Source organism: Taudactylus pleione, unplaced genomic scaffold (genome assembly GCF_031769625.1).
Source record: "Taudactylus pleione unplaced genomic scaffold, aTauple2 ptg000276l, whole genome shotgun sequence".
In the NCBI taxonomy this organism is placed as follows: domain Eukaryota; kingdom Metazoa; phylum Chordata; class Amphibia; order Anura; family Myobatrachidae; genus Taudactylus; species Taudactylus pleione.
Genome location: NW_028284678.1, coordinates 13,950,775 through 13,966,542, shown reverse-complemented (window position 1 = coordinate 13,966,542; position 15,768 = coordinate 13,950,775). Strand labels below are relative to the sequence as shown.

The following is a 15,768-nucleotide window of genomic DNA, read 5'->3' as shown; positions in this document are numbered from 1 at the left end:
TAAGCCTATATTAGCACTTTTTGGGCTGGTCACATTCCAACGTCAGTATCAGGAATTATTTATGCAGGTTTTTTTTTTGTTTTCAGAATAATTGACATTTCCTGAGAATACCATTAGTTTGCTTATTTCTCCTCACATGGCAAAACCAATCTACCCAAAGCGACTTTCACCGCCATTCAAGCCACTCGCCCTTAGCAAAGAAAGGGTTAATAAATATGCCCCTATATCTCCACTCGTGAGAACTAAACATGGCTCCTTGTGCGTTCATTCCTTAATCACTCTAGACTAGAGATTCCTAATGCATGTAAACCAGACTATCAGTACTGAATGTCAGAATGTCACCTACTCCATTCTGGATGCAAGAGATCCGTCTGCAATGGTCGTCCCTTTATCATACAGATGTGTCCTCTTACATCCTTGCCAATCGCGCTACAAATGTGCGCACGCATTGCACCATGCGATTACCCGCAGCATACATTACGGTACGCTATGACGCACACTGTGATCGCACCATGCATTCCTGTGGAGTCAGGGGTGCGTAGGCACACCTCAGAATAAGCGTCCCATACCTGTAAGCACGCCTCAGAATAAGAGTCCCATATTTGTAAGCACGCCTCAGAATAAGAGTGCCATATCTGTAAGCACGCCTCAGAATAAGAGTCCCATATCTGTAAGCACGCCTCAGAATAAGAGTCCCATATCTGTAAGCACGCCTCAGAATAAGAGTGCCATATCTGTAAGCACGCCTCAGAATAAGAATGCCATATCTGTAAGCACGCCTCAGAATAAGAGTCAAATACCTGTAAGCACGCCTCAGAATAAGAGTCCCATACCTGTAAGCACGCCTCAGAATAAGAGTCCCATACCTGTAAGCACGCCTCAGAATAAGAGTCCCATACCTGTAAGCACGCCTCAGAATAAGAGTCCCATATCTGTAAGCACGCCTCAGAATAAGAGTCCCATACCTGTAAGCACGCCTCAGAATAAGAGTCCCATACCTGTAAGCACGCCTCAGAATAAGAGTCCCATATCTGTAAGCACGCCTCAGAATAAGAGTCCCATATCTGTAAGCACGCCTCAGAATAAGAGTCCCATATCTGTAAGCACGCCTCAGAATAAGAGTCCCATATCTGTAAGCACGCCTCAGAATAGCATGGAAGTCTGGCAACACTCGAACCACTTGTGCGCATTTGCAAGGTCGCTGCCCAGCTGACACCAAGGGGTAAATTTCGATGTCAATCAATTTGATTAAATTTCACGTTGATCAAAATCGATGTTATGTTTCTGGGACTAATTCACACATTTACTACCATTTAAAAAAAAAAAAAAAAACGCAAATAAAAAAAATTGTCTGTCAGTAATTGTGTGATTTAACTCCAGAAACACAATCGATTTAGATCGGTTTGAAATCGACCTTTAGTACGTTTACCACCCCAGTAACACCCATTTCACGGATGCAGAGAACCGGCCACGTTCAAAGCCACCGACAAGTGTGAATGCATGGTGTGGCGCACGTGCGGTTTGTATAGAATCGCTAGACACGGCAGCTTTTTGCCTAGCGTGTGACTGAGAATCAGGCCCTGAATGTGGTCCGCAACAGTCCATTCGCTGACAGCTGTCGGGTCCTCTTTATAGAAATAAAGTGCAACACAAAATACAATTATTATCCTCATCATCAAAACGGCTGACCGCCCTAACAGCGCTCATTGTATAAGAGTCTTATTATATTGATGTGCTTCACTTAGTTCATAAAGCTTAATGTGCAAAATAAAAGTAATGGTGGTTTTGGGTAAGGTAAAAAAAAAACATTTCAGTTTATTCTCTTTTATGTGTAGGGTGTATTATTGTTCTTCCGTCTGTGCCGCTCACCCCTTCTGCGTTCTGTCTTTTCTCTGATCTTTTTCCCAGTGGTTGTTTTTCCTACGCTTTCCAATTTACTACTTTCTCATCTCATTTCAATCTGTTCCACCGCTGTGATATATAATTACGCCTCAGTTAGAGTGCACGTAAATGGAAAATAAAGTAGTAGATATAAACAGCTACTATACAGGGAAAGTCTGTGGATCACACTCAGGGCCTGATTCAGACCCGCTCGCTAGATGCGTACGCTCGCTATATGCATACGCTCGCTAGATGCGTATGCAAATTCGGCTAACAGCAAGGCAGGCGATCGCACGGCAAGGCATAAGCACGCCCACTATGTCTTTGCGTGCTACTCCCACTTATAAACGGCATCTACAGGAAGTATATGCAACCATCGGGAGCCAACGCAGAGCTTGTGGTTGACCATACCCTACCACAAGCACTGCAAGCACTTCAGTGTACAATCCAGCCAGGTGATGTGTACTATGACGCAGCATCTTAATTATGAACGCCTCTGAAACAGCGTTGAGACGCACAGGCACACCTGCACTCGCACCTCCACTCCCCCATTTTCTCAGACCAATACCCGTCACCACCCACAAACGGCTTCTCCTGTCACTCACTCAGCTGGGCAGTCTATGCGCAGCGAGCGAACGCTTCCCGATCGCTTGGACTGGTTCGCGCACAGGCACTGCCATGCATATGCATGCGCAGAATGCAAAAATTGTCTGGCAGCGTGCGAACGCTTCCTAGCAAGCGGGTTTGAATCGGGCCCTCAGATCCAGACAGAATGTACGTCTTCAATAGTGGTACTAAGGTATTCAGAAACATGGCTTCCTCCTGTATAGCATTTATTACATCTGGGTGCTGTAACCATTTTTTTATGCCATGAGCAGTCAGAGGCGTCAGTCCAGGTCAGAAACTACATCAGTGGCATTGGTGGCATGGATGAAAGATGCCGCAAGGTAACTCAAGCTGGTTATATGTCCTACAATTCTTACAGAAAGACATGTAACACCAAGGGGTCTATTTTCTAAGCAGTGTTAGGAGACAGAGTGAAAAATGATAAGTAAGTGATAAGGTGCCAGCCAATCAGCTCCCAACTGTCAGTTTTCAAACACAGCCTGTGAGATATCAGTTGGGAGCTGATTGGCTGGCACCTTGGGGCCTATTCATCAACACTAAAATAACTTTTTAAGGACATTTTCCTTAATTAACGTTATTTTAGTATTCATGAACACACTTAGCACAGGAGATATCACTGATATCTCCTTGCTAAGTCCCCCTGCGTTAATTTCCACACTCCCCATACATTAGTAATTATGGTATTAATCAAATTCCGTAAAATTATGTATTTTCGGAATTTGATGGTGTCACTATCTGCCACTGTGAGGTGGCGTATAGTATGTAACACTTACCTGCTTCCAGCTGGGCAGGTCCCCCGGCGTCTCCCTCTGGCGCTCTGGTCTCTCCTCTGGCTCCGTCTGCTATGCTGTTACGTGTTCTCCCAGCAGAACACAATAAAGTTTAGAAAGGAAAACAAAAACGTTTCTTGTTTTATTTTCTAAACAGTACTGTGGTGTGCTGGGAGAACACATGACAGCATAGCAGTCGGAGCCGGAGGCTGCTGCGCGGACAGGTAAGTGCTGGACATGGGGGGGGCAGGTGAGCAGGGGAGGAGAGGGGCAGGTGAGCGGAGGGGGGACACAAACTTACCGCAGGTGTAGGCAGTGCTGCGCATGCGTTGGTTATACAGATGTAACAGCACATGCGCAGCACTGATTACAGCTGCGGTCAGTTAGTGTAGAGAGGGAAAACTATCTATTTCCTGAAAAGCTGTCATCGCAAAAATTACAGCTTTTTGGAATAGATAGTTATGGGGAGCAGGAATGATGAATTCCTCCGGTAATTAGGTAGAACTCCATGTGAGTTCTAAGCCTAATTACCTCCTGAGAAACTTTAGGTATGATGAATAGGCCCCCTTATCACTTACTTATCACTTTTCACTCTGTCTCCTAACACTGCTTAGTAAATAGACCCCCAAATCTTCCTGCATCTGTTGAAATAACTCAAGTACTGTAGCTTTGCTGCAGGAGGACCATGCTTCTGCCGCTACCCCTTCCTCATAACATGACTCTGCTCCTGCCCTCGCTACCCTAATGCACTGACTCCCACAAGATCAGCACACTTGCTGAAATACTTAGTGCTGCTGTTAACATGCCAATTATCTGATTGACTACAGGATTTTGTATCCCTGTAAGTTCAGAACATAATCTATAGATGGAAATGTAATATATAGATGTGTGATCATACACCTAGCATTTTTGCCACATGTGGAGCAAGACGCTTAGATGCTGCGCCATGGATATCCAGTTTTGAATTTGTGCACTTTAGCATATATTTCGCACCACACAGCGTCTTATTCACATTGCAGCCGCACAAACACGACCGTAGTGTACTGAGGGCTTAGAATTTGTACTTTTCTCGCAATCGTGGCTGTGTTAATTAATTATTGGGGCAGATGTACTAAGCTCTGAATAGTGATAAACTGGAGAGTGATAAACTACCAGCCACTCAGCTCCCAACTGTCATGTTACAGGGTGTTTGAAAAAATGACAGTTGGGAGCTGATTGGCTGGTGGTTTATCACTCTCCAGTTTATCACTTTTCAGAGCTTAGTACATCTGGCCCTTAATGTGAGTGGCGTGACACATGTCTGTGGTCTCTTGCCTTTTTTATTCAGATTAGCATCATTTCCGCACTGCTTTAGCATGTAAATCCGCTAATGGCGTACAGCATACACGTACTTCGTGCTTTTACCGTTAAAAAACCCCCAAAAATCAAAATACAAATTGAGTAAATTATTGAGGGAAAAAGATGCACGGCCGCAGCTTAGTCATATTTTCATGGCACACCAAACGGGACTATTTGGCGCAATTTTGAGGAAAGGTGTACACATCTGTAATAAGGTGACCTAGTCAATCCCTTGCCTAGAACAAGTCAACTCTCTGAATATAATATTGATGCAATATTCAGCCAGATGAGGTGCAAGCAAAATGAAGCTATGTTTAGTGCCAGAAAGAGCTCATGGAGACACATTGTGCGAGGCTCCAACGGGACCACGAACTTAATCGAATCTGGTCCCAAGAGTGGTACCTTGCTACTCTGAGAGATAAAGGCCATTTTCCATCACTCTCCCTAATAGTCACCTCCAGCTTGTTTGACATTTGAATAACTTCTAATCTGCAGTTACTCCTGTCTATTACTTTCTACTTTCAAGGAGATAACAATGACTCTATGCAGTCCCTCATGTTGGAACACAAGACTGGGAGCAGTAAGAGTCATATAGCAACAAAGTAACAGTGAGAAATGTATTTTATCTATCGGTCCTGTATTCCTATAAATATGATCATGTTTTGGGTATAGCTTGCCAGCTGTCAGGTCCTATGTTATACCCATTTCAATATCCATACAACCCTGAGACCTTCATAATTAAGACGTGATATCATTTAGTTTATATCCTTTAGCACAAAATAAGCCTTATACAAAAGCACAATATACCCAAAGCAATTTACAGCTCAACCACAGTAAAAAGTCATGATAACCTCATTACACAAAGCTTTTAATTTAATTAATATCACATGTCACACGGTAATAATTCCATGTACAGTGTCATCTCAATACATAGACATCTTTATGGTATTATCTAATCTCACCAGACTTTACAAGGGCAAATGTTTTATACTAATAAGGAGTCAGGTCTGTCATTTAGAAGAAGGCGACGTACTATTGCTGCCTCGCTGAGCTAAGTCCCGACTACAGGGATTTTTCTGACTAGTAACCTTGATGCAATATATATAGTGAATATTTTCCATCCCTTTTAGCACCAGGTCACTCAGAATTGGACGGCTGATATAAGATGATCATATGCTGGAAGGGGTATGCGGCCAGGAAGCCGGTGGTCGAAATGCCGACCGCCGGCTTCCCGACTGTGAAATCCTGGCACCTATCATTATCCACCCGCCTAAATCCCGATGCCTGCCATCAGGGGCGCCGAGAGGGCGGGGGGGAGCGGGTACAGATCACCCGGGCCCAGGCTTCCTGAGGGGCCCGGTGGGGGCCCGGGTCCAGCGCCACAGCCCCCCCCCTCACAGCAGCCCAGCACACAGCGTGTGCTGAGCTGCAGTTGGAGACTGCACGTGGCTGCTGAGCAACAACCACAGCAGTCTCCTATGCCTGTGCGGGGGAGCGATCACACTGATTGCGCCCCCCCTGGCTTTGCGCTGGGCTGAGGGTGCTCAGAGCGCCCCCTCTCCCCAGCGGCGGCGCTGCAAATCTTTTCTTTTTCTCGGCATGGGGGCGTGGCCACGCCTCCCACGATTAGGCCACGCCCGCTATTACCGGGGCCCGCCACGGGCTCTTCCGAACGAAGGTAAGCCGGGCGTCGCGGGTGGACAGCTGCACGGGGGGGGGGGTGTTGGGCTAAGTTTAGGGGCTCCCGGGGGGACTTGGGGTTAGGCACCCCCGGGAGGGTTAGACTAGTGGCAGAGGGGGTTATGCACCCCTGAGGGGGGGTTAGGGTGCGGGGAGGGGGGGTTAGGTTTAGGCACCCCTGGAGGGAGGTTAGGGTTAGGCACTGACAAAACTATTATATATTTTGCAAGCCCTACCAATCATATACAAAGGGTTCTATCTATGAAGCTAAGAGGAGGTCTTTTTCTTGCGTTTGTGCTGGAGAAAAGGGCTTTTGTCAGCTTCTCACAATTTACCAAGAGGTAAATCTGAGAGAAATTAGTGATTTCTCCTGTGGTACCGCTCTGACTGCCACCCCCATGGAACTCTCTGGGACTGAAGCTGGACTCAATTTAAAAAGCGTCGAAATGCATAGTCATCTCAGGATAACATCAGCTATATAGGGGTATTCAATATGGAGCGAAAACGCAGTTTTTGCGATGTTTTAGCACCAATGACGTCATTTTCGGAGGTTTTGATTTTACACCGTATTCAATTTCAAAGACTTTTCGCAGGTACGAAAAGTCTTTGAAAAAAAACGGGGATAACTTTTCACCAAAAAAAGTGCAGAATTGGGGTTTAGGGGTGCAGGCTTAAAAAAAATGCACCCTGCACCCCTGGGAACAACATTTTAAAAATAACTTTCAAAAAAAGTTTTAAAAAAAAATAGTGACACCCCAAAAAATTATTTTAAAAATTAGGGTGAAAAAAAAAAAAATGGGAAAAAAGTGTTTAAAAATAGGGAAATAGGTTCAGGGCTATTCTGCATGTATGCGGCAGATGTTTTCTAGAATAGATTTATAGCGGCAGGTGCATAATTGCAGAATTTTTTAAAACTTACTTTAGGGACATAAAAATATGCTAGTACCCATTTTCATGTACCCCAAATTTGATGGGACCACATAAAAAAAACGAAAAAAAAAAAACCTAAGTGCTCTTCTGCAACACTTCTTCAATGTCGGGAAAAAACACCTGCTGCGGCCATTTAAATCCCCGACTTTCATTTGCAGGCTAAAACGGGGGTACCCATAGTGATCCCCCATGTTTTCACAACTTTAGGGGGGTCCTACAATTTATTCCAGGAAAATTTCATTTTTTTACACAGATCCCACTTCGCAGCTTCCCGTTTTCGTAATTGTTATATTGAATACGGGGATAAAGTGGGCGCGCGCCCGATACTTTATCCCAGGATAATCTCTGATGTGGAGCGAAAAGTCCAGCACAGTCTTTTCGCTCCCATATTGAATACCTCTAATAGTGGGCTACGGGGACCAGTGAAGCTAGAGATGCTTCACTGGATCCAATCTGGGTCAAACCACTAAGCACATGCACAGGGATATGCATTTTGGCGAAGACCCTCCCTGAGGTGCAAGGTTTTTGCCAAGGCTCCCAGTAAAGAACTGGCATGGTAATTTGCAGTGCTAGGACATCATGTATCACTGCAAAATGCAGCAGCCATAATGAATATTAGCGCTGGGTCTTGGTAAATAGACCCCCAGATACGCTTTTATTATTTTTAAGATGTTCCAAAAAGAATCCTAGTGCCACTCACAAATCCTCCATAGATCCATAAGGATATCTTCGAGTCCCCGTCCTTAACAAACACTATTACAAGGCTCAATTGGTGTATCCATTACATTACCCTCTGTACACGGAAGCAGTTGTTTACTTCAGCTTTGATGAGACTGTCCAAAAAGATTCTGCCAGAAGTCAGGAATCTTTTTTAAACACTGCCATTGTGGATACACCCCCTCCAACCATAAATATGTTTCTCTCCCATTCCCCAAAATCTCATATATGTTTTTTTGGGGGGTAGCACAGTTAGTGTAATGGTTAGTATTACTGCCTCACATCACTGAGGTCTTGAGTTCAATTCCCACCATGGTACTAAGGACCTCATTCAGAGGCGGTCGCTCGGGAGCGATCGGTCGCACCCAAAGTGATCGAAAATATGCAAACCGAGCGCTCAATCGCAACGCACATCGTAAGCGCGGAAACACCCACAACAATGAAAGCATACCTCCTATCTCTACGGGCTAATTCAGAGTCAGTCGCAGGCGGCAACCTACGTCAGGACGATTAACACCTGTTACATTGTTAATTGCCTACAGACATCGGTTGAGGCCGAAACCATCGCCTTCACTCGCAATGCTTAAGGTAGACCCTGGGCTACCTTTAGCACTGCGAGCAGTAGCATCGTTATTGCAACGAGATGACGTGTGTGATGACTCGCTCAGTAATATATGCACGCCCTTAAAACGCCCTTTTTAAGGTCAACCATGCCTGCGTTCGAGCCACCACACCCCCGTTCACAAGCACCTTCCCCTGTAACCACCCACAAATGGCACGAAATGTCAATCACAGCTACGACCTCGTAGTGACTAGCGAGCAAGAGGACTGCGGTCGGAAAGACAGGCTTGCGCACGCGCACTGCCATATGTATGCATGCGCAGTTGAAAAAAAACAAGGCTCGCTACGTCCAATCGCTCCGTGCGACCGCCTCTGTATGAGGTCCTAACTGTGTGGTAGTATATTCTCCCCGTGCCTGCGTGGGTTTCCTCTGGGTACTCTGATTTCTTTCCACACTCCAAAAGCATACTGGTAGGTTAATTGGCTCCTGACAAAATGAACCCTAGTGTGTATGTATGTGTGCTTGTACATGTGGTAGGGAACATAGATTGTGAGCTCCACTGGGACAGGGACTGATGTGAATCATTGAGATAATCTCTGTAAAGCGCTCCAGAATATGTCTGCGCTGTATAAATAACTGGTAATAAATAAATAAACTGATAATAAATATTTTCATGTAGCCTATTAACTACTAGAAACATAAACTACTCTGTCTCCTAATACTGGGTTCACACTAAACGTTGTGTACCCAGCGCGATATCACGAGCGGCGGGACCTGGAGGGGGTGTCGACATCGGCAAGTGCAAACACAATTGCCGATGCCGGCAGCGACTGAATCAAAGCAGCATGGCCCCCCGCTGACGATAACGCCCGTCGGACCTGCATACAGACCCGACGGACGATGACGCTGACAGGCGGGAGCGCGAATCATCAGCAACATAGTGGGTACACATTGGCCGATGTGCCCGATATGTCGTCTGATCCGCCGGATCGGATGACATATTGTCTAGTGCAGGATTGGCCAAGCTGTGGCTCTCCATCTGTTGTAAAACTACAAGTCTAAAATGCACTGCTTCAGTTTTGCTCTTAGGGAATGCTAAAACTGTGGCAGGGCATGCTGGGATGTGCAGTTTCACAACAGCTGGAGAGCCACAGGTTGGCCAGGCCTGGTCTAGTGTGTACCTGGCATAAGACCTGGAACTATAAGGCTCAGTTCCGTAACCAAACCCTTCCAGTCTGCTAAACTCTGCCAGGTTCTGGGAGTGTCTCAGTGTGTCCCTACCTTACAGGGATTGCCCCCCGAGTGGATGCATCACCCTTCTTCCCTCCTTCGTCTATCTTGGCTTTTTCCCTCTCATTACTTTTCTTATTTCCAATCACGCTCTTTTTTTTCTTTTCTTTTTCTCTCTGATCTTGTCTTCTGCTTCTATAAATAACGTTATCGGATTGTCTATCCAGGCATTATAACCTCGTTTCTGTATGCTTGACTTAGATTGTGTCAACTGTTTTATTCAACAATTTGTATTTATAGCCTGTTCTGCCTCCCATGTAATGCACTATGTGATACCTTTAATAAACAGTTTCACATAAAAAAGAAAACCCAAAACGTACTAATTCCAGGTTGAACCTCATCAAATCACAGGTGTGTAAAGCTGGCCACACACTAGACCAACTTACATCCAACCAGCCAACTAGTTGATTGGTTGGAATGAAAATCTTTTAAGGTATGAAAGCAAATGACGATCAGCAATTTGCTCCCAAATGCTGGAAATGGACAAAAACTTTTGTTTGAACAAATAGTTTAGATCAAACATTTAACAAACTTGTCTGGACGACCATTTTCATCTGTTTTCTGGCATTTAGGAGCAAATTGCTGATCATCATTTACTCCCATACGTTACCAGATTTTCATTCCAACCAATCAGCTAGTTGGATGGTTGGATGAAAGTTGGTGTAGTGTGTGGCCAGCTTAAGAAGTCACCCCAAAGCCTCCAAACCTATTTGAAAGTGATTTGATTAGGACATCCCAACTGTTTCCTATAATTAGGAAACCCATCAGGGAGATGTAATGACCCTTTCTGTATGATCACACATTGCTTGTTTTTTCAAGAATAACCATAGGTGCTCACTTAATAACCCCTACACAAAGTGGAACTTTTTCCAAGAAAGTTACAGACTTTTATACTCACACGGTGATACCACAAGTCTATGAAACATCATCAGTCCTTAGTAATTATGAGGTTACAGGGGTCTATGTATCAAGCAGTGAGAAGATGGAGAAATTGCTCATAGCAACCAATTAGCTTTGAAGTAGTATTTAGCAAGTTCAGTCTACAAAATAACAGGTAGGAGCTGATTGGTTGACATGGGCAACTTCTCCACTTCTCCACGCTTTTCACTGCTAGATAACTCTAGTTACTGAGGGGCATAATTACTAAGCAGTGTTAGGAGACAGAGTGAAAAGTGATAAGGTGCCAGCCAATCAGCTCCTAACTGTCATCTCACAGGCTGTGATTGAAAAATGACAGTTGGGAGCTGATTGGCTGGCACCTTATCACTTTTCACTCTGCCTCCTAACACTGCTTAGTAACTAGACCCCATAGACCCCACAGTATAGCCTAGATGTTCATAAAGTTTACCTTTAATGGCTTTTTAAAGTGCAACGCCCCGTTCACGTTAACCGTGGGGATACTATTGTCTAATTGTCTTTTAGGTAACGTGTGTAAACCACAGTCACTCATAATAACTTTTCTACCAAGTGAGACTGGTACACACAGGAGCACACAGCTGCTACAGTAAATATGAATTCCCCTACACCCAAGTCTCACAGGGTTCTGCGTCTACATTCTGTGCATTATACTCACTGAGCACACCACCGCTATTATACCACATTATACTGTGTGATATGTATATGGAATTACACCGTACGTGCACGCTCTAAGTTCTGCAGGATCTTTACACTATTGTACAGCAGAATAAAGAGAAAAATCCTGCAGTTTTGTGCCAGTGAATGAAATCAACGGAGCAGAACTTCATTCAGAAAAAAAAAAGAGATCTCTGCAAATAAATAATACATTTCTCTGCCGTGTGCAGTAACTTACGCTGGGTCAATACGTACTGATTGCAAACAGTGACACATAGTACAGATATATATTACACGTCCGCTCTAACGCTGTAAAGGGTATCAGTGGTTTTCAAAGTACAGTACTGTACATACAGCATATGCTATGACTCTAAATGGACAAATGGCCACTGTAATCATTATAGACACCCCCATGCCATCCCAATGTCCTTGCACAGTTTTATGTCGCACACAGTCACTATTGTCGCTCACCACTAATCCAGGGATGTTTTACCAGTTAGCGCTGCCCCGGGAGCTGTATGTAAATGCGCTGTGTCTGGGCACGGGTCAGGCTCATGTCACTACTGTACATGAGACATTGCCCTGACAATCTTTTGTAAAATAAACTTGTCGGCTAGTCAAAGTGCCCAACAATACATTCTTTACTGAAAATGAAATAAAATTAACATTGAATATTTAAAAAAGAGTATACTGCTACCTAACTAATACTGCCCTGCACCGTAACACTCTATGTTATTATATCTCCCTATATCCTTATCTCAGCTGATATATAGATTATATGTCAGCTGAGATAAGGATATAGGGGGATATAATAACAGACTGTAGGTATATAAACTGCTGTGTAGATGAGAAGAAGCAGCCGGCTGTTAGAACAAGCGTGTCTCTATGACAGCCAGACCTGAGAAAGTCTGAGGCACTTTGTCCGTGTTACTGTAAGTGGCTCCCTATGCATCGGGTATCCTGGTACTTTCAGTATCCTGGTACTTTTGGGGAATACTCCCATCATCATCATCATCATCATCATCATCATCATCCCCCTCTCACATCAGCAGCCACCCCTGCCGGGGGAGCACAATGGGCACCTGGGCAGTTTGGAGGTTAAAAAAGCTTAATACAGGGATCTGATTAAGAGTTCGGCAAACCAACCATAGGTAACAAAGGTGAGTATATAGAATTACATGTATATATTCTATACTCATTAGTATCAAATGACAAAAGTCTACCTTAATCTGCCATACAGTGCAATACATACATAACACAGCCCCATACAGTGCAATACATACATAACACAGCCCCATACAGTGTGATAGATACTGGACACAGCCCCACCATACAGTGCGATACATAGATTGCACATCCACATACCGTATAATGCATATTGTACACAGCCCCATACAGGGTATGCAGTCGGGAAGCCGACGGTCTAAATGCCGACGGTTGGCATCCCGACTGTCTAATCACGGCAAGTGTCTAATAACAGGCATCGAAATCCCGGACAGCCGCGGGGAGGGGGGGCGGTGACGTTTTAGGTTAGGGCTCCTGGGGGGGGACTTAGGGATAGGCAGCCCCCCGGGAGGTTAGGGTTGGGCTTGGGGAAGGGGGGGGGGTTAGGGTTAGGCACCCCCAGAGGGAGGTTAGGGTTAGGCACCCCCCCAGGAGACTTAGGGTTAGGCTGCGGAGAAGAGGGGGGGTTAGGTTTAGGCACTTGGAGGGGAGGTTAGGGTTGGGCTTGGGGAAGGGGGGGGGGTTAGGGTTAGGCACCCCCCCCAGGAGACTTAGGGTTAGGCTGCGGAGAAGAGGGGAGGTTAGGCTTAGGCACTACTAAGGGAGGGTTAGGGTTACAGGGGGAGGTTAGGTTAGTAAACAGAAAAAATACTCACCTGTCGGGATCTTCACTGCCGGGCTTCCGCTGTCGGGATTTGAACCGCCGGCGGTAAATCATACTGATTCCCCATACAGTGCAATACATATGAGACACAGCCCCCCATACAAAGTGATACATAGAGTATACAGCCCCATACAGTGCAATACATTCATTGTACAGCACCATACAGTGCAATACATATTGTACACAGCCTCATACAGTGCCTCATACAGTTCAAAACATTCAGTACACAGCCCCAAACAGTGTACTATGTATTGTACAAAACCCCATACAGTTTGATACACAGAGTACACAGCCCCATACAGTGCAATACATTAGTTGCACAGCCCCATACAGGGTAATGCGTATTGTAAACAGTCCCATACAGTGCAATACATACTGGACACAGCCTCCCCCATACAGTGTGCTATATAGAGTACATAGCCCCATACAGTGCAATACATTCACTGCACAGTCCCATACAGTGTAACATGTATTGTTACACAGCCCCATACAGTGCAACACATACTGGACACAGAGCCTCCATACAGTGCGATACATAGAGTACACAGCTCCATACAGTGCAATACGTTCAGTGCACAGCCCCATATAGTGTATGGCATATTGTACACTGCCCCATACAATGCAACACATTCAGTGCACAGCAGTATACAGCGTAATGTGTATTGTACACAGCCTTATTAAGTGCAATGCATGCAGGACACAGCCCCCCATACAGTGCGATACAGAGTTCACAGCCTCATCTAGTACAATACATTCAGTGTACAGCTCCATATACTGTAATGTAATGCATATTGCACACTACCCCATACAGTGTAATAAATTCCATGCACAGCCCCATACAGTGTACTGCATATTGTACACAGCCCTACACAATGCAATATTCAGTGCACAGACCCATACACTGTAATGTGTATTGTACAATGCCCCATACAGTGTAAAGCATAGTGTACATAGCTCCATACAGTTCAATACAAAGCTCCATACAGTGTAATGGATATTGTACACTGCCCTATACAATGCAATACATTCAGGACACATCCCCCCAGCCCGATTACAGTGCAATACATTTAATACACAGCCCCATTTAGTGTAATGCTTATTGTGCACAGCCCCATACAGTATAATTAATTCAGTGCACTACCCCATATAGTGTAATGTGTATTGTACACTGCCTCGTACTGTGTAACACATATTGTAGACAGCCCCATACAGTGTAATACATTCAGTGCACAGCCCCATACAGTTAATGTGTATTGTACACTGCTCCATACAGTGCAATAAACACAGGACACACCCCCATACAGTGCAATGCACCCACTGCACAATCCCATACAGTGCAAAGTACAGAGTACACACCCCCATACAGTACAATGTACAGAGTACACCCCCCCCTACAGAGTGCAATGTACACAGTACACTGTCCCATTCAGTGCAATGCACACAGTTCACAGCCCCATACAGTGCAATGCAAATAGCTCCCAATCCCATACAGTGCAATGCACAGAGTTACAGCCCCATACAGTACAATGCATAGAGCACTGCAGGTCACTGATTAGATTTGCACTCACCGATCCGTAGTACTTGTTGGGACGTCTGGGGGATGATGCCAGTGAAAATGCAGAGAAGGGGGAGTAAAAGTCCACAGCTGGCAGAGAGATCCATGGTACACAATGACGGCTCTGTGCTGCATATGCCTGGCATTCCCTTATTCCCCAGCAGTCAGGAGCTATTCCCAGGCTGTAAGGAGCAGATGCTGCCAGCGAGATCCCCCCTTCATCCTATGTCACTTGTTCTCTCAGCTCCTGAGTGTGGCCCCCACACTAGCCCATCACTGTCTCCCTGGGGCCCCTCTCCTCTCCAGCAGCCCACCAGCCAGAGCCCACTCCAGCAGCAGCACAGTGAGCAGGAAGCCTGCACAGTCTCTGATCTCCAGCAGATTATCCTCCAGTCTGAGCCACATTCACTCCCTGCAAGTACTTTACAGCGCTCCCCTGGCCGGGGATGATTGCATCTCTGCTGCTTGGAATCTGATGATAAAAGCCAGCAGTCTAATCTCCATGTTTGGCTGGGAGTGGAGAAGAGGGGATGATGATGATTAAGTCTGCAATGCCACCAGCAGCAACATGTAAGTACAAAGTAACAACTCACATCCCTTTCCTTCCCAATGAGAATTGCTGGGACCACCCTCAGGACTGATCAGTGCATGTAGCTCCAATAGTGGGGAAGGTTACAGCAGCCTCTCACCTGCTCCTGATGAATAAACTAGTGGAGGGGATCGATAGAGCAGGCAGGGACTGGCTTGTGCACAGCTTAGAAAGGTCAAGGGATGATGGGTAGTCACCCCAGGTGCTTAGACAGCTCTATTTCTGGGGGTACTTGTGTGCAAAGATATAAGATTTGTTTGAAACAAGGATAGCCTGAGGATTTCCAGCAGTTGGGGAACTACAATTCACAGAATGCCCTGCCAGGCTCTGATAAACATATCTGCTAGTTTGAAGAGTTACATCATCAGC

At 45.4% G+C, this 15,768-nt stretch overlaps 1 protein-coding gene across 9 annotated transcripts in view; it reads right to left on the bottom strand.

The window, feature by feature from the left end:
• GRIK1 (glutamate ionotropic receptor kainate type subunit 1) overlaps positions 1–15,469 on the bottom strand; it is a 547,486-nt gene extending 532,017 nt beyond the window's left edge. For 4 of the 9 annotated variants that reach the window (XM_088481656.1, XM_088481659.1, XM_088481663.1 and 1 more), the window contains exon 1: positions 14,824–15,466. In XM_088481656.1, coding sequence (XP_088337782.1) covers positions 14,824–14,956 — 133 coding nt within the window. In that variant the 5' untranslated portion in view covers positions 14,957–15,466. Of the gene's footprint in view, positions 1–14,823 lie in introns of all 9 variants that reach the window. The other 5 variants (XM_088481660.1, XM_088481662.1, XM_088481658.1 and 2 more) reach the window with 4 other exon arrangements.
• Between the last annotated feature and the right edge of the window lie 299 nt (positions 15,470–15,768).